Source organism: Rosa rugosa, chromosome 5 (genome assembly GCF_958449725.1).
Source record: "Rosa rugosa chromosome 5, drRosRugo1.1, whole genome shotgun sequence".
NCBI lineage: Eukaryota > Viridiplantae > Streptophyta > Magnoliopsida > Rosales > Rosaceae > Rosa > Rosa rugosa.
In genome coordinates this window covers 13,782,030-13,804,476 of record NC_084824.1, presented here as the reverse complement: position 1 = coordinate 13,804,476, position 22,447 = coordinate 13,782,030, and the positions used below count along the sequence as shown (strand labels likewise).

The 22,447-nt window shown below is 36.6% G+C and overlaps 1 protein-coding gene across 3 annotated transcripts in view; it reads left to right on the top strand.

The window, feature by feature from the left end:
• Positions 1-22,447, top strand: part of LOC133709969 (uncharacterized) — a 35,110-nt gene that overhangs the window by 11,829 nt on the left and 834 nt on the right. For all 3 annotated transcript variants that reach the window (XM_062135932.1, XM_062135933.1, XM_062135934.1), the window contains 39 exons: positions 489-587; positions 666-806; positions 951-1,019; positions 1,407-1,895; positions 1,985-2,305; positions 2,555-2,686; positions 2,817-2,930; positions 3,115-3,299; positions 3,535-3,643; positions 3,718-3,861; positions 4,359-4,634; positions 4,833-5,507; positions 6,065-6,283; positions 6,660-6,760; positions 7,936-8,231; positions 8,345-8,429; positions 9,793-10,494; positions 10,598-10,916; positions 11,505-11,663; positions 11,785-11,948; positions 12,035-12,215; positions 12,361-12,630; positions 12,729-12,935; positions 13,461-13,515; positions 14,011-14,141; positions 14,246-15,235; positions 15,319-15,395; positions 16,341-16,794; positions 16,935-17,021; positions 17,294-17,449; positions 17,540-17,724; positions 18,010-18,537; positions 19,012-19,189; positions 19,271-19,413; positions 19,509-19,635; positions 19,917-20,138; positions 21,129-21,485; positions 21,681-21,839; positions 21,925-22,209. In XM_062135932.1, the coding sequence (XP_061991916.1) occupies positions 489-587; positions 666-806; positions 951-1,019; positions 1,407-1,895; positions 1,985-2,305; positions 2,555-2,686; positions 2,817-2,930; positions 3,115-3,299; positions 3,535-3,643; positions 3,718-3,861; positions 4,359-4,634; positions 4,833-5,507; positions 6,065-6,283; positions 6,660-6,760; positions 7,936-8,231; positions 8,345-8,429; positions 9,793-10,494; positions 10,598-10,916; positions 11,505-11,663; positions 11,785-11,948; positions 12,035-12,215; positions 12,361-12,630; positions 12,729-12,935; positions 13,461-13,515; positions 14,011-14,141; positions 14,246-15,235; positions 15,319-15,395; positions 16,341-16,794; positions 16,935-17,021; positions 17,294-17,449; positions 17,540-17,724; positions 18,010-18,537; positions 19,012-19,189; positions 19,271-19,413; positions 19,509-19,635; positions 19,917-20,138; positions 21,129-21,485; positions 21,681-21,839; positions 21,925-22,209 (9,591 nt within the window). The remainder of the gene's footprint in view (positions 1-488; positions 588-665; positions 807-950; positions 1,020-1,406; positions 1,896-1,984; positions 2,306-2,554; positions 2,687-2,816; positions 2,931-3,114; positions 3,300-3,534; positions 3,644-3,717; positions 3,862-4,358; positions 4,635-4,832; positions 5,508-6,064; positions 6,284-6,659; positions 6,761-7,935; positions 8,232-8,344; positions 8,430-9,792; positions 10,495-10,597; positions 10,917-11,504; positions 11,664-11,784; positions 11,949-12,034; positions 12,216-12,360; positions 12,631-12,728; positions 12,936-13,460; positions 13,516-14,010; positions 14,142-14,245; positions 15,236-15,318; positions 15,396-16,340; positions 16,795-16,934; positions 17,022-17,293; positions 17,450-17,539; positions 17,725-18,009; positions 18,538-19,011; positions 19,190-19,270; positions 19,414-19,508; positions 19,636-19,916; positions 20,139-21,128; positions 21,486-21,680; positions 21,840-21,924; positions 22,210-22,447) is intronic.

The following is a 22,447-nucleotide window of genomic DNA, read 5'->3' as shown; positions in this document are numbered from 1 at the left end:
GAGGTGAAGCTTGTTTTGCCATGTCTTTTTGAGGTGGTATCCTTGCTGGCTGAGATTTTGTAAGTTCTTTTTGTTAGTGTGAGGATGCCTTATCCAATTCCAATGATTATTTCTTGTCTAATATAATCTCGTGTGCCTTGTCCACTTTCAAAATTGTTTAAAGTGATATTTGACCAGACATTTTCGTTTTTGAATCTTAACATGTCTTGATTTACAAACTGAGAAAATGCCTCGAGTCTTAGCATGTGCCTTTATTTTTCCTATGAAATATTACTTTTCAAACATCTCTTTAACATCTCACTTATTCTTTTATCAACTGTTTTGATAGGTATCTGTTAGTTTATTTCTGTGCTTTAGACCTAACATCTGGATGATTTCAACATTTCAACTTTGAAATTAGTAGTTGGCTTTATTCTTAGCCTTATTGTTGGAGCTGGGGATATCTTCCTTTTTTTCAATATAAAATATTAAGTACTCATCTGTTTCAGGCTCTGGAGTCTTCTAGTAGCTTGATTATTGAGTTCCGTGGGGAGGAGGAGAAGGTCGTTTGGTTGAAAAGACTCATACAAGCAACATATCAAGCTTCTGTATGATATAAATCTCTCTCCCAGTTAATTTTTTCTTCAGATATTATTACTGAAAATTTGTAATTATTCTGTATATAGGCTCCCCCTTCAGTTGATGTCTTGGGAGAAACAATTGATCGTGTTGCTGAGTTTGGTGAGCCTCAGACCGGCAATTCTAAAACAGCTGACCTTGTCATTAATGGGGCATTGGTGGAGACAAAGTTATCTATTTATGGAAAGGTTGGTTTTACTTTTTTGGTGGGTCCATTTTGTCAAAGTATCTACAGGATCCTCAATCTCATCATTTTTGGTTTTTGCCATGTATGCTTCTTCTTTATACTTGCTTACTAGCTTATATATGTTTTATTCTACTATGTTGTGTAGATGGGTGATAAAGATGCTGAAGAACTTGATGAGACTCTGATGCTTGAGGTTCTTGCCAGTGGGGGGCAGGTTTGTTTAGCCAATTTATACTCCATTATGATTTATGACAGCATGTATGCTCATACCGACATGGGATCCAGAATGTGAAAATATATAGAATGATAGTGTTGAATTTGTTTTTCTTTGTAATAGTTTTTATGTTTCTGAGTTCGTATATTTACCTAGCTGAAGTGATACAGACGGTAGGATTAGAATAGTGGTGGAAGAGATGTTTCTGTGCGTGGACATATTCCACTTTTATAATTGTTTGTCAAATTTTGAATGTTGTTTTAATTTTTAAGTTTATTTTATTATCACTTTTTAACTTTATGCAAGTTCTAGGGATATTGAGTCATACTATTTGAGCTCTTTCAATAGTGATACTACTACTGAAGACTAGGCCATTTTGTGTTACAGGTTCATATGATTCTTTGGGAAGGTGACATGACACTTAAGACAAAGCTTCACTCTCTAAAAATCAAAGATGAGCTTCAAGGTCGTCTCTCTACAACCCCACAGTATTTAGCTTGTTCTGTGCTGAAGAGTGACAATTTAGTTTCATCCCCCGGCATAATTGATCCACATTGGAAAGAAATGTCTGTTTTACTTCATGAGGAGGATGATACTTTTACGGATGCTTTGCCAGATTTTATGTCTGTATCAGATGCAGGCTTTGGTTCACCAACTTCAGATACGGTTTCATGTGTAACAACTGAGGACATCAATGATGCTGCTGGCTTTGCCTCTGCTGAAGGCTTAGTCCTTGAAAAGAATCTTGTTAAGGCAAGGTGCATTTCTGCTGAGGAATTTTATGAGGCGGAGGGTAGTGACTATTCCAATTTTGTATCTCTCACCTTCTCGACTCTGAGTTCTAGTTCACCTCATTATGATGGTATTGACACACAGGTACTGACATGAGCAGTCAACTTTTAATTATTGTTATTTTCTTTCATATTAGCTTAATTTCCATTGCTAATCCTATCAACTGATTTCAGATGAGCATCCGTATGTCAAAACTGGAATTCTTCTGCAACAGACCTACTTTGGTCGCTTTAATTGATTTTGGCCTGGACTTAAGCTCTGTGTACAGTGAGGAAAGTACTGCAGACATTACTGAAGGTTCAGGTGACAAATCTGTGACGAACAAAGAAAAAACTGAAGAAATTGGGCGTGTCAAAGGCTTGCTGGGTTATGGTAAAGGTCGTGTAGTATTTTATTTGAACATGAACGTGGACAGTGTGACTGTGTTTCTCAACAAGGAGGATGCTTCTCTGCTTGCGACGTTTGTGCAAGAAAGTTTTGTGCTAGATCTGAAGGTGAGGAGAATAATTTGTTAATAATTAATTATTTTGATGTTCCATTTTATATTTGTATATGACATGCAACTGGTATTGATAGTTGAAATTTACTAGAGTTCATGAAATATTTCGGTTTCCAAACTACTGTACATTTGATTTGGTCATTGTCATCTTTGCAGTATTTGTTTTTGAACTTGAATTTCTTTGGTACTTTTAAGGTTGATCTATGTTGACTTGATACTGACTTGAGTCGTTTGTTTTGTAAAGGTCCACCCAAGTTCTCTTTCCATTGAAGGCACCCTAGGAAATTTTAGACTCCGTGATATGTCTCTTGGAGAAGATAACTGTTGGGCTTGGCTATGTGATATACGCAATCCAGACGTGGAATCCCTTATCAAGGTAGAGATCACTCAGTTGTTGCATTCTCTCTCTCTCTCTCTCTCTCTCCCCCTCCCTCCCTCCTTCCTTCCTTTGGTGCTCTAATATTCCTCAGTTCATGAGATAATATCATCTTCTATTTGCTTTTCAGTTCAACTTTAAGTCTTACAGTGCTGAAGACGATGATTATGAAGGATATGATTATAGTTTGTGTGGTCGATTTGCTGCTGTTCGTATTGTCTTCCTTTACAGGTTTGTTCAGGAGGTATGTTTGACATGGCTAACACTTTGATTTGAACACTATCAGGAATGTATTATTATTGTTCACACAATAAGTTTATACTTTGTTGGGGTTTATCCTTATATTGTGGACATGCTTATGCAATAAGTTACTGTGTTCGTCACCTTGTTTTGAACCTACTATAAATATTGTGGACATGCTTATGCAGATAACCGCATACTTTATGGAACTTGCTACCCCACATACTGAAGATGCAATCAAACTTGTTGATAAGGTTGGGGGTTTTGAGTGGCTAATTCAAAAGTATGAGATTGATGGAGCTGCCGCACTTAAGCTGGATCTGTCACTCGATACTCCAATAATCATTGTTCCCAGGAATTCAACTAGCAATGAGTGCGTATATTTAAATGCTGGTTCTAACTTCTTACTGTATGATGCTTATCTGATATTATTAGGAAGTTGGTTTTGTTTTGGATGCTAAGTATTGGGTGGTGATTGGTGACAGTGGATTTATTTGTCGGAGGATCATAGCTTCATGATCCTATTACTTTATGGTGGATGTAAATAAAGTGCATTTAATATATCAGTATTCATATTGACATTGTCTCTAAATGTTTTATAATTGCAGTTTCATTCAACTTGATCTGGGCCAGCTACAAGTCACAAATGAATTTAGTTGGCATGGTTCTCCAGAGAAAGATCCTTCTGCAGTCCACATTGATGTACTTCATGCTGAGGTAAATATTTTTCTGTCTTGGACATCATGATTAAAATGTTCCAACTATTAATTGACTCTGCCATAAATTTGCAGATTCTGGGGATCAACATGTCTGTAGGAATCGACGGTCGCATGGGTAAATCAATGATACGAGAAGGCAAAGGATTTGATGTTTTTGTCCGGAGAAGTTTGAGGGATATCTTCAAAAAAGTCCCAACATTTTCTCTTGAAGTGAAGGTAAATTTTGTATGTCAAATTGTAGCATTCAATTGCGCATGTCTTGGGTCAGATTATACATCTTTATGAGGTATTATGATGGGGTTTATTCAACTGTTGTTGGTATATATAGGGGGAAGGGGAGCGAATCTAGTGTGGTGGTTGATAGTTATTTGTAGACTGTTTGATATCAAGTAATTGCCTGTATTTAAATCTTTCATTCTGCACATTTTAAGGCTTGTACGTGTAACTTGGGTGCACACACCAATTTGATATTTGAATACTTTATGCATTAGCTTAGTCAGCTTGACTTGAATTGTTGGGCCCACTTCATATGCTATACGCTTATATATTTTTATCTTTTGTTCGTTATCCTTCTTTCGCCTTGTTGAATGATTTTGACTTGCTGAATTTCATATTTGGGTTTAGAATTGATTCAGTTGATTGGATTTTTATCCTGTCATGCATTAAGAGTGTCATAATTCTCTTATTGGTTCCTATTGGTTGCCTTCTACCAGGTGGGCTTATTGCATTGCGTCATGTCTGACAAAGAATATAAAGTCATTCTGGATTGTGCATACACGAACTTATGTGAAGAACCAAAGCTTCCCCCTAGTTTCCGTGGTGGAATATCTGATTCAAAGGATACAATTAGGCTGCTGGTTGATAAGGTCAACATGAATAGTCAAATCCTACTATCGCGGACTGTTTCGATAGTGGCGGTTGTGGTTGATCATGCACTGTTGGAGTTGTATAATGGTATTCATGTGGAGTCTCCTTTCGCTCAAATTGCTGTGAGTATTTACATCATTTATCTCTAATTAGCGTTCAGTTTGAATGTTGTGTCTGCTTGTGTTCATGTCCTGTTTTGCATACTCATAATTCGTTTTCCATTTTGTGTCAAGATTTTAGCTAAAGTAATTGGTTGGTTACTGACATAATATCCTTCATTGTGACATTAGTTTACGACTTTTTGTTTCTCTGTTTTGCAGCTTGAAGGTCTTTGGGTGTCGTATCGGATGACTTCATTGTCTGAAACAGATCTGTACATAACAATTTCAAAATTTTCTGTTGTGGACATTCGCCCTGATACAAAACCTGAAATGCGCCTTATGCTTGGATCATCCACGGATGCTTTTAAACAAGTTTCCTCTGGAAGTTTGCCTTTTTTCTTAAATAGGGGGAGCTTTAGGAGAACTGACTCTGATGCTGGATTCCATGGGGACTTACCAATATCAACAATGTTCTTAATGGACTATAGATGGCGCACATCAACCCAATTGTTTGTGGTTAGGATTCAGCAACCTAGAGTTCTAGTTGTAGCCGATTTCCTTTTGGCTGTGGGCGAGTTTTTTGTTCCTGCATTGCGGACAATAACTGGTAGGGAGGAAGTGATGGATCCTCATAATGATCCTATTGGTAAAAACAGTAGCATAGTGTTCACAGAGCCTACATACAAACAGACAGAAGATGTGGTGCATTTGTCTCCAAGTAGACAGTTAGTAGCAGATTTTTTAAGCATCGATGAATATACATATGATGGTTGCGGAAAGACCATCCATTTGAGTGAGCAAATAGATGCTGAAGAACTCCATTCAACTAGACCTCGACCAATAATTATAATTGGACGTGGAAAAAGGTTGCGGTTTATGAATGTCAAAATTGAGGTACTGACCCTTCCATTTTATCTATATCTGTACTATATTTTAGAGAAGAAGGGTTGTTAACCAAAACTAAAAATGGACTGATGACCCAAGACATTACTTCAGACAACAAACAAGTATAAATAAGAAAATGATCCAACTTTTCTCTCTCACCTGTATCTCTATACGATAACTGTCTTTACCACATGCATACCAAGGTTTCTAGTTTGTAATATTATTTTTAGTTGTCTTTTAAAATATTTAAGCAGAATCAACATATCCTCTAGACTTATTACTATTTAGAAGGTATGCAATGGCGGAGAACGTATAATGAAAGGCAAAAATGTTTATACATGAAACAGAAATTGGATACATGCATATAGAGGTACAAAGTGTTCTACTGAGCAGTTGGGGAAGATGAAAATAAGTGTTAAAGTTTTCTTGTTTGACCATGTGTAGAATTCTATATTATTTATTTTTGGCAGTTTGTTCTTAGTCTTACACACATTTCTTATAGTAAATATTGTTCTTGAGCTTTCTGCATTTTGCAACTATTGATCTGTCCTTTTATATATATACAGAATGGGTCTCTTTTGAGGAAGTATACATACTTAAATAATGATAGCAGCTACTCAGTATCCTTTGAGGATGGTGTTGACATTACGTTGCTGGAAAGTTCCTCATCTGATGAGGATAAGAAGAGTCTAGAATACTTCCATGAATCGCCAGACTCCTCAAATATTTCCTCAAATTCTGAAAGTGATCCTAATAAGATCCCAAGTTTCAGTTTTGAAACACAGGCAAGTCTTTAATAATAGATCTATATGTAAATTGGACTTTCTTATCACAACATAGCTACCAAGGATTTATAAAGCAGGCAGTTTAAGACGGTATAATGCCGCACTGAAATTGATGAAGTCATTTAACGCACTGATAAATTTTTATCTTCTAGAAAATTGAATTGGTTTGGTAGGAGGACACTGCAGATATACCTCAATTCCTTTTTATTATTTTGTACACTTTCTTAATATTTTCAGTACTTGTCTCAAGATGGAGCTTTTTCTTTCCAAGTAGGATATAGTATTGTATGTACTTTGTTTGTTTAATTTTTTTATATTTTTTTAGGCCTATTCTCAGAGTGATAACTTAACTTTGGACTACTATTCTGATGTTTAGGTTGTTTCTCCTGAGTTTACTTTTTATGATGGTTCAAAGTCGTCTCTGGATGATTCATATGGTGAAAAGCTTCTCCGTGCAAAGCTGGATTTTAGCTTCATGTAAGAATTCTCACATTATTTGTTCATATAGTTCTTTCATTGTTTCTGCTGAAAAGTTATTGATACAAAAAATCTAATTACAAATGAGTCTGATTTGTTTATTATATATGCAGATAGATATATCAAAGATATAGTTGAAATACAGTGAGCAGGTTTAAGATAATATTGGCATCAAGTTCAGTAAAATCAAATGATGCATATTTGAATCAAAATATAGAAATTTTAAACTCTGAAAAATGTTAGACCAATCATTAATGCATCAACTATAAGCAGTAAACTTTTATCCACTGCTGAAGTCATCGCCGTCTGCAGTAGCCAATGCCTTGACTTGCTACTAATTACCACGCGCGATCATGCTTGGTTTTATGTTCGTACTTGATGTTGATCAATGTTTTATGACAAGTTTGAAAATATACACAGATTATGATCCAAATATTTCTATTTTCCAATTCATGTTTTTGATTATTTACTTGGTAGCTTAAATCGGTATTATCCAGTTGCCATCAATGTTCCCTCTATTTATTTTCTCCCTCCTATTTGGTGGAGGCTGATATGTCTCTACCGTTGCATACTTAATTGATCGGTTCGGTGTTTTCCGGATCCTGGATGATATATCAAGATTTCAGCTATATTGAAGAAATTCATGAAAAATGTTCAGACTGTACTTTGTGTTATTCACTGGACATCACAAGAACACATTCACGTCTTTTTTTTTTTTGAAAAGAAACAGCTGTTTATTGAAAAAGCAAAAAACGAGTTACAAAGAGACGGACAAGGAGTCCGCTTTAAGTATCACAAGAACACATTCACGTCTGATACCCCTTTTCCAACAAGGACACCAAAACCAGCAGAGCATTTGGCAATATTTTGAACCGAACTTCAAGACTGTTGCATCATTGATACATTTGTCTGTATTCATTATATGTTTCCATCTCCAATTGCATCTTTTATATCTTTATCTTATCTTCCTGTTCCCTCCCTCTCCAGTAAAGTAACTCTCTCTCTTCTGGTATAGACATGCTTGACAGAATCATGCAAATAAATGATATTATTGAAAGCTTGCATTCCTGCAGTTTATGATATTCGGAAAAGTTACCTTATTTTAAGGAAGTATGTATGATGTTAAAAACATTTTGTTGCCAAGTGGACTGTATATAACCTTGGAGTTTTTGCAGGTATGCATCTAAAGAAAATGATACCTGGGTTCGAGCTCTAGTGAAGGATCTTACTGTTGAGGCTGGTTCTGGGCTTGTTGTGCTTGATCCAGTGGATATATCTGGGGGATACACTTCCGTTAAGGACAAAACAAATATGTCCTTGTTATCAACTGATATCCGCTTCCATCTATCACTAAGTGCTATATCTCTTATAAGTAATTTGCAAAGCCAGGCAACAGCTGCATTGCAATATGGAAATTCAGCACCCTTGGCTCCTTGTACCAACTTCGATCGAATTTGGGTATCCCCAAAAGGTCTTTTTTCACTTATATGGAACAGTTTTATATGATGATATCTTACGTGTGCATTATTTTTCTTACATTCCTGTTACTCATGAAAGCCTTGAATATTTCATATACATATGCAGAAAATGGGTCCTGTTTCAACCTTACGTTTTGGAGGCCTCGAGCACCTTCAAATTATGTTATTTTGGGAGATTGCGTGACATCAAAGTAAGACTTTTATGGAATTTAATCAATTTATCAGTCAAAAGGTTTAGCCGTCATTGGTTAAAAGTTAAAACGATTGTTAATTTTTATATTGCCAAAACATGCACCATTCTGAATACTTGTATTTGTTGTATGCTACAATTATGCAAGTTCTTCAAGTAGTAAAGTCAAGAAGGAAGGTGCTTTAAATATGACCAAAGTTTTATGGCAAATAAAACCACGCATGTGCTGATGCTGCATGATTATCAGTAGTAATTTTTTTTTAAAATTTAATTTAATTTAATTTTTTTATCTCTTTTTCTGTCAAAAAACAAAATTTGATTGAAATAGATGTAGTTATACAGTAGACAAGTAGTCAACTGAACAGTCCAAGTACTAATCTAAAACAAACAACGTCAGCAACATCTAAATATTATACCAAAACATAAAATGTAACCTGAAGGAATAATCTTGAAGCTCAGAAGATGCCCCAAAAACCCGATCCTATCTCATAACTACCTACCTGCTTACTGGTGTACTACACAGAGGAGATTATTCCTTGTCTTATTTGTTTTAATCTTTTCCCTATGCACTCAATGTATATGCTAATAACCCTTATTCTAGTCTGTAGAAATAGAGGGCACGTTTACTTACTTGGAATGAGAATGAAAATGGAGAGAATGATTCCGGGATAAAAGTAGTCCTACATTTACTAACACATAAAGGAATCGGAATGGTTCCGGGGTAAAAGTATTCATGCGTTTACTAACACATAAAGGAATCAAAATGAAAGTAGGTCCCACCTCCTTGTCAGAAATCAATTCCTGGATACTCAGGAATTTGATTACGAATGGAGGAGATGGGTTTAAGAATCAGAGCCTCCGGAATCAAGACCGATTCCTTTCTTCTCCCATTCCAGTTGTCTCCGATTCATGATTTTTTTCCATTCCAAGTAAGTAAACGTGCTAAGAACTTATCTAAGGAGATACATAAAAATACCATTAACATGGCACTAAACCTCCACATCTTCATATAACTCCTTTACATTTCTGGCAACTGCTTATGCAATTTAATTAATAAAACTATAAGAAAGCAATCTTGCAAGTACTGTTGCCTATGTAGAGGACTAGCAGTTACTTGAGCTACAAGCATTATGCATATGATCTTTCATCTAGCTATTTTGAAGAGAAAGCAAGAAAACCGAGATGACCTAACTACTAGAGAAGTGATTGTTTGGTTTAAGCTCCTTGAATTCAGTTCATGTTCATCAAGGTTGCTCTATATGGTGAAGATTTTCAATTTCTTGGCTTGTGCAGTTCTCTTTTGTATCATTGTATGTTTCAATGCTATATTTAGTTTTTCTCATTTTGTTTGTGTGTGTCTTCAGGCCAGTTCCTCCCTCACAGGCAGTAATGGCAGTGAGTAATACATATGGGCGTGTGTGTAAACCAACTGGTTTCAATCTCATAGGATTGTTCTCTGCAATTCAAGGATTTACGGGGGATGACTCTGATATTAATACAGATTGTTCTCTTTGGATGCCAATAGCACCACCAGGATACACAGCATTGGGTTCTGTAGCAAATATTGGGAAGGAACCCCCACCCAACCACATTGTTTATTGCATTCGTTCCGATCTTGTAACATCAACAACCTATATAGAATGCTTGTTCCGCTCTGCATCAAATCCTCAATTTGCATCTGGATTTAGCATCTGGCGTGTAGAGAATGTGCTTGGATCATTTTATGCCCATTCTTCTACTGAATGCCCTTCCCATGCCCGTTGTTGTAACCTCAATCATCTTCTTCTTTGGAACTCAAGTCGGCATCATTCTTCTGCTAAAGAACCTGCCTTAGATTTAGCTGTTGTTGAAAACTGTGAAAGTCAGGTAAGCAGAAACCAGAGTGCACATTCTTCTGGATGGGATATTGTCAGATCAAATTCAAAGGCAACTAAATGTTATATGTCTACCCCTAACTTTGAGAGAATCTGGTGGGACAAGGGTAGTGACATTCGCCGACCAGTCTCAATATGGAGACCCATTCCTCGTCAAGGCTATGCCATCTTGGGTGATTGCATTACTGAAGGGTTAGAACTCTTTATCTCCTAAAGTTCATTAGATTTGATCATTTGATTTATATTTTGTCGTTTGCCAATTTTATTAATCAGCTTTTTTCTTTGTTCCTTTCAGCTTAGAACCACCAGCTGTTGGCATAATATTTAGAGCTGATGATCCTGAAATATCTGCGAAACCCGTGCAATTTACTAAAGTTGCCCATGTGGTAGGGAAAGGTTTTGATGAAGCTTTCTTCTGGTACCCAATTGCTCCACCAGGTTATGCTTCTCTAGGATGCATAGTCTCCAGAATAGATGAACCCCCAGGTGTAAACTCATTTTGCTGCCCTAGGATGGATCTGGTTAACCAAGCTAATATTCTTGAGGTGCCCATTTCAAGATCTTCAGCTTCAAAGGGTTCTCAGTGCTGGAGCATCTGGAGAGTTGAAAATCAGGTCAGTATTTATTTATTTGCTTATTTTTGTTGTGTTGGTGGGCGCCGGCGCCGGGGGGGGGAGGGAAGGCAGGTGGGGGACAATACCCTCAAGAAAGAAAAAAAGGAGAAAGAAACAATACAAGAAAAGATGGACGAGATTGATATCTAACATGACAATGCTACTTAATAAGATATTGATGTACATTAAAAGAGTGAGGCCTTCCAAATTGTGTAACACCTGAATCACTACAACCTCTTTTTGAGAGTGCGTTGAATGACACAGAGATAATACCCCTAGATTGTTTTGACAATTATGTTCATAAAGAAGCAGAGTAACAGATTCTTTCCCATAGAAATCCCATTTCTACTGCCTCCTCTTCAATATCTTGTTACTTCTTTCCATGCAAACAAGCCTAGAAAAATCAAATCAATTGAAGACGAATAATTTGTCATTTAAATATTCAGCTGCTAACCTAATTGGTATGGTTGTACAGGGCAAGATACTCGTATTGCTTCCATGTCAAGTTTTTTCATACTGTTTTTGGATTTGTTAACTTTTTACCACGCCACAATCTTCGTCATTTGTGTTGGTCTTATGTTTCTGTAGGCATGCACTTTTCTTGCACGTGGTGATCTGAAAAAACCGTCTAGCAGATTGGCTTATGCTATTGGTGACTCCATGAAACCCAAGACTAAGGAAAACATAACTGCTGAGGTGAAGCTAAGATGCTTGTCTGTAACTGTTTTAGACAGCTTGTGTGGAATGGTACGCTCTGTAAACAATAAATTACCCTGATTCCAATCTAAAGATATTTTTTTGTCTTTTGTTTTTTGTTTCTTTTGTTTTTCCTATTACTTATTGTATGGGTTAATTTGGGTTCTTCCAGATGACCCCACTATTTGACACAACAATCACCAATATCAAACTTGCAACACATGGTCGACTAGAAGCCATGAATGCAGTACTAATTTCCTCTATTGCTGCATCAACCTTCAATACTCAGTTGGAAGCGTGGGAGCCGCTTGTGGAACCTTTTGATGGAATATTCAAGTATTACGTTGGTCTTTCTCATTTTCTATTTTATCATTTTCATAAAATGATTGAACTTATTATTTTTATTATTGGACTTTTTCAAGGTTTGAAACATATGATTCTAATGTACACTCGCCATCAGAATTTGGGAAGACAATGCGTATTGCTGCCACAAGTATCGTTAATATAAATGTCAGCGCTGCAAATCTTGAAACTTTTGTAGGGACTATTCTGTCATGGAGAAGACAATTAGACCTTGAACAGAAAGCAAAGAAGATAAATGAGGTAATACATAGAGTTAATATGTTGTGTTCATAACTGTCCGTGTGTGTGTGTGTGTGTATTATTTTGTTCTCTCTTTTTTTTTTTTTTTTTTTCTCCGAAAGGAATTCAATAATTTTTACTTTCCCAATTGTCACTCTTTCTGCAGGAAGCTTGTGGTCTAAGCGGTAAAGGAGAGGACCAGACTTTGTCTGCACTGGATGATGACGACTTTCAGACTGTGATAGTAGAGAATAAACTTGGTTGCGATGTCTATCTCAAAAAAGTTGAACAAAATTCAGATATGGTGAACCAGTTGCATCATGGTGACTCTGTCTCTGTATGGGTTCCACCTCCACAGTTTTCAGACAGGTTAAATGTTGCAGATGAATCCAAGGAAGCTCGTTATTATGTTGCTATACAAATTCATGAAGCTAAGGTTGTAGATGTCCCTAAAACTATCAAGTTTCTTGAGTGAAATTGATATATCTTTTTACTCCTACTTTGGAATAAATTAATGTTGTTTTTTTCTTGCAGGGTTTGCCTATTACAGATGATGGTAATAGCCATAACTTCTTATGTGCTTTGAGACTTGCTGTTGATAGCCAGGCAACAGATCAACAAAAACTATTTCCTCAAAGTGCAAGGACAAAATGCGTTAAGCCTTCAGTTTCAAAAAATAGTAACCTGAATGAAGGCTCTGCAGAATGGAATGAACTTTTCATATTTGAAGTTCCTCGGAAGGTATTTTTTCAATTAATTGGACTTGAATTTACTCTTTGCTTCTATCTGTTCTGTTCTAAGATCGCCCTACATCTCTTTAAGAGCCAAAGTGTAGGCGGATACATTGGGAAAAGTATCCATAGTTTCATTGGCAGATACGTAGGTGATATGCCCAAGTTGTAGTTTTCAACAGTCTTTTACACTATTCTATGTGTTTCCTTTTTACAAGCATAAAAGTTGCGTTCCTGATTGTTTGTTGTTAATCTTTGGAGGACTTTTAAACTTCTACATGCATGATCCCTCTGGCGATTCTGGTCTAGTATTATTTATGTTATTTACCTAATGAAAATTTCCTGGCTAATATTTCAGTATGTATACTCCACAGCTTAAAACTTTGAAATAAATTTCTATTATATTTTTTGAGTGAGTGATTTTGCAAAACAAAATGTAACTTGCTGCATGTGGCTAATACTGTTGACCAAGATATAAGCAGTCTGCAATATTTTCTGTTTCTTTTTGGAAGTGTTGAGTGTGCAAGTGTTGCAGGGCCCAGCTAAACTGGAAGTGGAGGTGACAAACCTCGCAGCAAAAGCTGGAAAGGGTAAGTGCTATTGGCATCCTTCTCTGGTTTAGGATTGTGATCTTCTATTCGCATTTACTGATTGATTTCTCTGTGCTGATTACTACCCTTGGATAGCTGATTCACATGCTTATCTGATAAGTAAACCTTGGATTCAGGAGGTGATGAGTTCCCTCATACTAGTCCATAATCCTGAATATCTATTCCCATGACTCTTACTACTTGTAACCATATTATAGAGGCTTCTCTATAGCACATTTCTTGGCTCCCAAATAGAGCTCTACTTTGTAGTTGCTGACTTATTTTTTCTGTTAATTTTTTGGTTCTGTGCACCTAACAAATGAATGAGAATATTGTAGTTGGATCTTTTTATGCAAAAGGATATACACTAATTATTAATAATTGTTTCCCAGCTTCTTTCTACCACTTCCCACCAAAAAAATTTTAAAAAAAAAATTACAGTTAAAATTCTCTTGCGGTTATTGTGGTTTCAAAATTGCTGCTTTAATGATATAGGTGAAGTAGTTGGTGCACTCTCATTTTCTGTCGGGCAAGATGCGAATATGTTGAGGAAGCTAGCCTCAGTGAAGGTTCTCCATCAAGGTCATGATATTCAGAATATAGTATCCTATCCGCTAAAGCGGACGGTGAGCTTTCTTTGTCATACTATTTATGCATGTGTGGTGACACTGGCCTTATACATATTCTGGATGTGATATAAGATTTTTTTTTTTTTTTCATTACTATGAAGGTTCAACATAACCAACTTGAAGACCCGGACGAATATGGTTGCCTGTTGGTTTCAACTTCTTATTTTGAGAGGAAAACAACTCCAAGTCTTCAAAGAGATTTGGAGAATGAGAATGTAGTTGATAGAGACATAGGTTTCTATATTGGTCTGGGCCCCAAAGGTGTTTGGCAGGGCATACGGGCGTTGCTTCCATTGTCAGTTGTTCCAAAATTGTTACAGGATGATTTTATTGCTCTGGAAGTTATGCTGAAAAATGGCAGGAAACATGCTATTTTCAGGGGTCTTGCAACAGTTGTAAATGAGACTGATGTTACATTGAAACTTTCAGTATGTGGTGCTTCTCTGATTCAAGTTTATGATTCCTCATCTGGAACAAGTGGAAACATAAATCGCCCTAGGAATGATGTCTCTGCCATAAACCCTGGAGGTTCATTTGTTTTACCTTGGAAAAGTACATCAAGTGATTCTGACCAGTGCTTACAAATTTGCCCTTCTGTTGATCATCCTCAGCGTCCATATTCCTGGGGTTCTGTTGTTGCGGTGGGATCTGGTTATGCATCTGGAAAGGACTTGACGGTTATGGATCAGGTTTCACTTTCAGGACAGTATACTTCAAAGCAAGAAAATACGATGCCTAATGTTACTTTTCAGTTGAATCAGCTTGAGAAGAAAGATAAACTTCTGTGTTGTACTAGTAACGTAAATAAACAACTTTGGCTTAGTGTTGGGGCAGATGCCTCAGTTCTTCATACTGAACTCAACGCACCTGTTTATGATTGGAGAATCTCTGTCAATTCTCCTATGAAGTTGGAAAACAGACTTCCCTGTCCTGCTGAATTCACCATTTGGGAAAAGATAAAAGAAGGAAAGTGTATTGAGCGCCAGAATGGTATGATCTCTTCACGTGGCGGTGTTCATATATATTCAGCAGACATTCAGAAACCGATATATCTCACCTTGTTTGTTCAGGGTGGCTGGGTCATGGAGAAGGTAATCACTTTCGTCAAATTAAAGACACTTCTAATATCTTGATACGATTAAGAGTTTAATAACTATATTTATTGTCCTTGCAGGGCCCCATTCTTGTTTTGAATCTATATTCTAATGATCATGTCTCATCATTCTGGATGGTTCACCAGAAAAGTAAAAGGTAAGTGCTTCCCGAGAAATTTTTTAGTTTTGTTCTTTCTTTAATTGGTTAAACTTTGTTAGCTTGCTACTGTCTTCAAAAGCTTTAGGACATTGGTAAACTATTAATATTCACAACGTCTGGACCTCCCATCACCACTATTTATCCCAACGTGCGATTACCTGGACATTTCTACTGTAGGTTTTGAAATCATGATCTCATTCTGATGCAACGTTAACTTTTGTTGGGATACCATTGTTCCTAAATATCTAAACAGTTGGGATGTAGGCCAACAATCATTTTGTATTCCAACACTAGCAGACCCCAATTTGCTAGGCTAGGCTTAATTGCGCATGCAAGGGGCTTCTAAAATTTTTGGATATTTCCCAGCTTCTTATTCTCTCGGCAGGGTTGGAGCCAAAATACCATACTGAATGATATTCTCAGAATCTCAACATACATTCTTTTTTTAAATGCTATGAAGCTTTCTATCAAATTACTAGTTTAGTATGTAGCTCACTTAGATGTGAAAAAAAAAAAAAAAAAGATTCGTGATTTAGAGCTTCATTCTTAATATGATATTTTGTTCCTTAGCAGTAAAACTTGGGATTTGTAACACACTAATAGTGGTCTCTGTTTTGAACAATAAAATTTGGTGTGACCCTTTCCGTGAGTAGCATTAAAATTTGGAATAACGTACTCATCAACAGACAGATTCTTTATTTCTTCCAAAATTACATGTGTATGTGTGTGTTTGTGTGGATGTTATGATAGTTTTAATGTAATTGGTACGACTTTGGCATTTGTCCTCTACTCGTATGTATATTTATGTAAGATTCTAGGATGATTTCTGCGTTCTGATGCCTGAGTTTAGTACTTGTTGGCATAACAAATTTTTTGAAGCTAATATAATGAATGCGTTTTTGGTTGTCATATACATGATCTCCATTACCATCATATTTGTAGGAGACTGCGAGTGAGTATTGAACGTGACATGGGAGGGACCACTGCTGCACCTAAAATGATAAGGTTTTTTGTTCCTTATTGGATCATTAATGAGTCATCTATTTCTTTGGCGTATCGAGTGGTGGAAGTGGAGCCTTTGGACAATGCAGACCCAGATTCCCCAATTGTTTCTAGAGCAGTCAACTCTGCAAAGACAGCTTTAAAAAATCCTACAAACTCCATGGAAAGGAAGCATTCAGCTGCAAGGAGAAACATTCAAGTACTTGAAGTTATTGAGGATACTAGTCCTGTTCCTAACATGCTTTCTCCGCAAGACTACAAAAGCCGCAGTGGAGCTATGCTGTTTTCATCTCAAAAAGATGTGTATCCGTCCTCTCGAGTTGGCCTTTCTGTTGCGATTCGCCATTCGGAAATTTACAGTTCTGGAATATCTCTTCATGAGCTTGAAAAGAAGGTGTTTAGAGAGAGCATCGAATTCAGTTTGAAGATATATATTTTTTTTTTTGTTATTCTTGTAATACAGCTTCAGAGCTGAGAATTCTTCTTTTTGGTATTTTATGGGACTCTGATTTTATTTTATTTTATTTTTCTCAGGAACGGCTTGATGTAAAAGCATTCAGTTCAGATGGATATTATTACATGCTTTCAGCGCGCTTGAACATGACCTCAGACAGAACAAAGGTTGAATTTGATATCCTGTGACTTAGTTTTCTTTTATTATTTTTCGGGGAAGTGCTAGCTTGTGAAACCAGGCCTACCAAACTAGTCTAGTGAATATTTTCACTAGATCTGTTATTTAGAACATTGGATGAATCATAAACAAAATAAGAAAACAAGGAGATAAATATCCTGGTAATCATGGCATCATCATGTTTATAATAACTGTAGAATTAGTGTATGGCCTTGCTATATATATATATATTTGGTATAAACTGACCATGGTTAATTTTCAGGTTGTGCACTTCCAACCCCACACATTGTTCGTGAATAGAGTTGGTTACAGCCTCTGCTTGCAGCAGTGTGATTCTCAGGCAGTGACATGGATTCATCCCACTGATTCTCCAAAACCCTTCTGTTGGCAGTCTGGTTCCAAAGTTGAAAAGTTGAAGGTCAGTGATTTTAATAATTTGCTATCCACTTGATTCAACATGTGTAAAATGCATTCTCTGACTTTTAGATGAGGTTAATTTTATTTTCAGCTGCGGGTGGATGGTTACAAATGGAGTACACCATTTAGTGTTTGTAATGAAGGTATTATGCGTGTTTGCTTGAGGAAAGATACTGGAAACGATCAACTGCAGTTACGAGTTGGAGTAAGAAGTGGAGCAAAGAACTCAAGCCTGGAAGTTATTTTCCGTCCAAACTCTTCCTTGAGTCCTTACAGGTAACGGTTTATTATGACTAAGAAACTTTGCATTTCACTTTTAAACCGTAATAAGGTTGTGGAAATAATATTAGATTATTAGGTGACGTGGATGAATGATGCCAATGTGTTCATCAGAAGAAAAATAATTCCTTTTGACTTTTCTATTTTGGTGAATTTGCTTAAACCATCTCATTCTCAAGATATGGATATTCTCTCATTGCAGTATCATTAGTTCTGTTTTGCTTGGATACATCTGCATTTTGTTTCTGGGTCCTTTGCTGATAACTAAGTTTCTACCAACAGGATTGAAAATCGTTCCATGTTTTTACCCATCCGTATTCGGCAAGTGGACGGTACCTTTGATTCATGGACCTTCCTTCTTCCTAATTCAGCAGCTTCCTTTTTATGGGAAGATCTTGGTAGAAGACGACTATTAGAAATGCTGGTAGAGGGGGCAGACCCATTGAAATCAGAGATGTATGATATTGATGAGATTTCTGATCATCCACCCATTAATGTGGGAAGTGGATCCTCTAGAGCTCTGCGTGTTACCATAATAAAAGAAGAGAAAGTTAATGTTGTCAAGATCAGTGACTGGATGCCAGAAAGTGAACCTACTGGAATCTTAAGTAGAAGGCATTCGTCATCCCTCTCTCAGCTTTCTAAACAGCAACAAACAGCAACTTCCTCTGATTGTGAATTTCATATTATTGTTGAGTTAGCTGAACTTGGGATATCCATTATTGACCATACACCTGAAGAAATCCTGTACCTTTCGATTCAGAATCTTCTTTTTGCATATTCAACCGGCTTGGGCTCTGGAGTCAGTAGGTAAATTTGCTTTCAATTAATACTTAGTGGCTTAGAAACCAGCTTGCTTAACTTATGAGTCTATAGATGGATACTATTTTAATTAGATAGTCTTTTATGGACAGAACACCTCAGGAATGGACATCTGCAAAGTGTAGACACACAAAAAAAAAAAAAAAACACTTTTTGAACAGTCTGCATGGACTGTTTGAGGTGCACATTATTTTTTTACGTCCACACTTATAGATGTTTACTCCTGAAGCTTTCCATTATGAACTATGTCACATATTTTCCATATATATGCTTAAATAAGTTTCTCGTCTTAGTCACTGATTTGTCTTCTATCCATATTTTTGGTCTCCGTAAAAGGTGAATGAATTAAGCATATATTATTGTTGGTTCTTATACTAGTTTTGTTTTGATTTCTTTTTCTTTATTTTTTCAATGATTGACAAGTAGTGATTCAGAAACTATATGTTCTTGTTCTGTTTACAGGTTAAAACTTAGAATGCGTGGGATACAGTTGGACAACCAATTGCCATTAACCCCAATGCCAGTTCTCTTTAGGCCACATAGAGTTGGAGAGGAGATGGACTATATCTTGAAATTTTCTGTCACAATGCAATCCAATGGGTCACTGGATCTTTGTGTCTATCCGTATATTGGTCTCCATGTGAGTACGACCAAGTTCTTATTACTGAGAGAAGGATCTTTTACTTGTGTTCTAATACTAATATCTGCACTTATTATTCAGGGACCTGAAAATTCTGCCTTTTTGATAAACATTCATGAACCTATCATCTGGCGCCTTCATGAAATGATTCAGCAGGTCAACCTTAGTCGGTTGTATGATACTCAAACAACTGCCGTTTCTGTTGATCCAATCGTTGAAATTGGGTATGTAGGGACTGTTTCAAAGTTGGCTTTTGAATAAGTAGTTTTCAATGCATGTAGTTAATTTGTAAATATTATTATGTTGCCTTTACTTCCAGGGTTCTTAACATATCAGAGGTTCGATTTAAAATGTCAATGGCTATGTCACCTAGTCAGCGGCCAAGAGGTGTTCTTGGATTTTGGGCATCTTTAATGACTGCATTAGGGAACACTGAGAATATGGCAGTAAGTTCTTGCATTTCTTCTTCTGTTTCTTCTTTTCAAGGTCATTTGTTCATGACATTGATCATAGAAGTTTGTGCCCAAACCCAAGTGCTTGGGAAAGTTTCACTAGTGAATATTATTGTAAGACCATGTACTCGAGAAATGAGATTGTTTATGTTGTTAATCATATTATTTGGCTAAACCCTATCATCTGGCTTTTTACTATCTGTGTTATTGTTAATCATATTATTTTTTAGTGTAGTAGAGATCTTGAATACAGTATTTCTGCATTTGTTACTCAGGTGAGGATCAATCAAAGGTTTCTTGAAAATGTGTGCATGAGGCAGAGTTCCATGATTAGTATTGCTATTTCAAACATTCAAAAGGATCTTTTAGGCCAGCCTCTACAACTGCTCTCAGGTGTCGATATACTGGGTAATGCAAGTAGTGCACTTGGACATATGAGCAGGGGTGTGGCTGCCTTATCATTTGATAAGAAGTTCATTCAAAGCCGACAAAGACAGGTATGCTGCATATGTGTTTCAATTAAAGCATATTACTTTCAGATAATATTCGGACATTGTTTCAACTAATTTAGCCTGCACACACATATTTTATGGGTGCAACAGAGGTAGAGGTACCCTGCTTAGGATTTGATACCAATAGTAAAGCAACTAAATATATTATTGGCTGTATCCATTATGCTTAAACTTTTGGTACTAGTAATAACTAAACTTTAATTGATGGTATCAAAACAGGAGATCCTAAGTTTATATCCCTGCAATTACATCGTCCAAATATAAGTTCAATTCCACATGGTGGACCCTAATAACGGAGAGATATTCACGTGTGAGGGAAGGTGTTAAAATATAGAACCGATAAGCTGTATGAATACGTTTTATGTTTTTATAGAACCGAAACTATAGAATAATGTTGGATAAACTCAAAGGAAGTTTCTATATGAGAGTTTCAGCTTGAACTTTTTCATTCTTAATGTGACGTTTACTATGCAAATTTGCTCATTTTTGGAGCTTTGGCATTCAAGAAATTATCTCTAGCTGGGTTATTGCATTTGTTGGAAACGCTTGCAGTGATACAAGGCATATCGACTCAATTCCGAGGATTATATACTATAGAGAGGAATACCAGCATTACAGACATTATAACCTTTTAAACTTATTTGCACCGCTTGGCTGAAAAGGATTAACCTAAATTCCAAAACAACCATATAGTTTTGGGAGCTTTTTGTATAGTTATTAGTCATGTGATAAGACAGTGTCTATATTATAATTGGGTTCTTCTTGGTGTTATGAGCAGGGAGTATATTCTTTTAGGTTATCATTTTTCTGTTATTCATTTCTATGTAGTCTGGCTCATGAGAAGGGCCAATGCCATGTACAACACTCTTTGGGTTGTACTTTCCCATCTATTGCTCGTTGCAATTTCTTTACTGGCGAAATCTCAGTGTCTTAGTTATATATACCGGAATTTTTATAAAACTTTTACCTTGGCAGGAAAGCAAGGGTGTAGAGGACTTTGGTGATGTTATTAGAGAAGGAGGTGGAGCACTGGCAAAAGGCTTCTTCAGAGGAGTCACGGGCATATTGACAAAGCCACTTGAAGGTGCTAAGTCTTCTGGTGTTGAGGGTTTTGTTCAAGGTGTTGGAAAAGGATTAATTGGTGCAGCTGCACAACCGGTGAGTGGGGTTCTGGATCTTCTGTCAAAAACTACTGAAGGTGCTAATGCAATGAAAATGAAGATAGCATCAGCTATAACTTCTGAAGATCAACTCCTCCGTAGACGACTGCCGCGTGTAATTAGTGGTGATAATTTACTTGGACCATATGATGACTACAAAGCTCAAGGACAGGTACTAGTTGTTGACTGGCTTTAATCTCTGATGAAACACTAATTTGACATATTTTGAAATTGATCTTATGCATTGCATGTGATCTAGAAAATCGAGGCATGTCATTTTTTGTTTTGGATACCCAGCTTGGGGATTTGTTGGCTAATGATCTGTTGTGATCAGTGACTGAACTGAATTTTATGTTTTGTGATGAAGGTTATATTGCAGCTGGCAGAATCAGGTTCATTTTTCCTCCAGGTTGATCTATTCAAAGTACGTGGAAAGTTTGCGTTATCAGATGCTTATGAAGATCACTTTTTAATCCGCAAAGGAAAAGTTCTTGTGGTCACTCATCGAAGAGTGATACTGCTGCAAGTAAATATTATAATCATTTTTGGTGCTATTTATCCTTCTTACTTGCTATTCACCAAACACTGACGCTGTATTTTTTGGTCTCCAGCAACCCAATACTATTTCTCAGAAGAAGTTCAACCCAGCTAGGGATCCCTGTTCGGTATTGTGGGATGTACTTTGGGATGACCTGGTGACAATGGAACTGGCATTTGGAAAAAAAGACCACCCAAAAGCTCCACATTCGCGGCTCATTCTTTATTTACGTGATAGATCAACCGAGATGAGGGAGCAAGCTCGTGTAATAAAGTGCATCCGTGACACCCCCCAGGCTTTTGATGTGTACACCTCAATTGAACGAGCAATGAACATTTATGGACCAAACAAAACAAAGGTTAGATCCTGATGCTATAACTTCGAGCTTTGAACTGCCATATAATAACATTACCTCTTATCTCTGTCCGTGTTCACCATAGAACACTAAATTATCCATGAAAAAGTAAAAATAAAAAATAAAACAAAGAAATTCATAATTTTATGGCCTTGGCTTTAATATTTGTCAAAAAATGAAATTTTCTAAAATGGAGAAGTTAACAAGCATCCTTTAAGAGTATTGCTGGTGTGTTGTATAT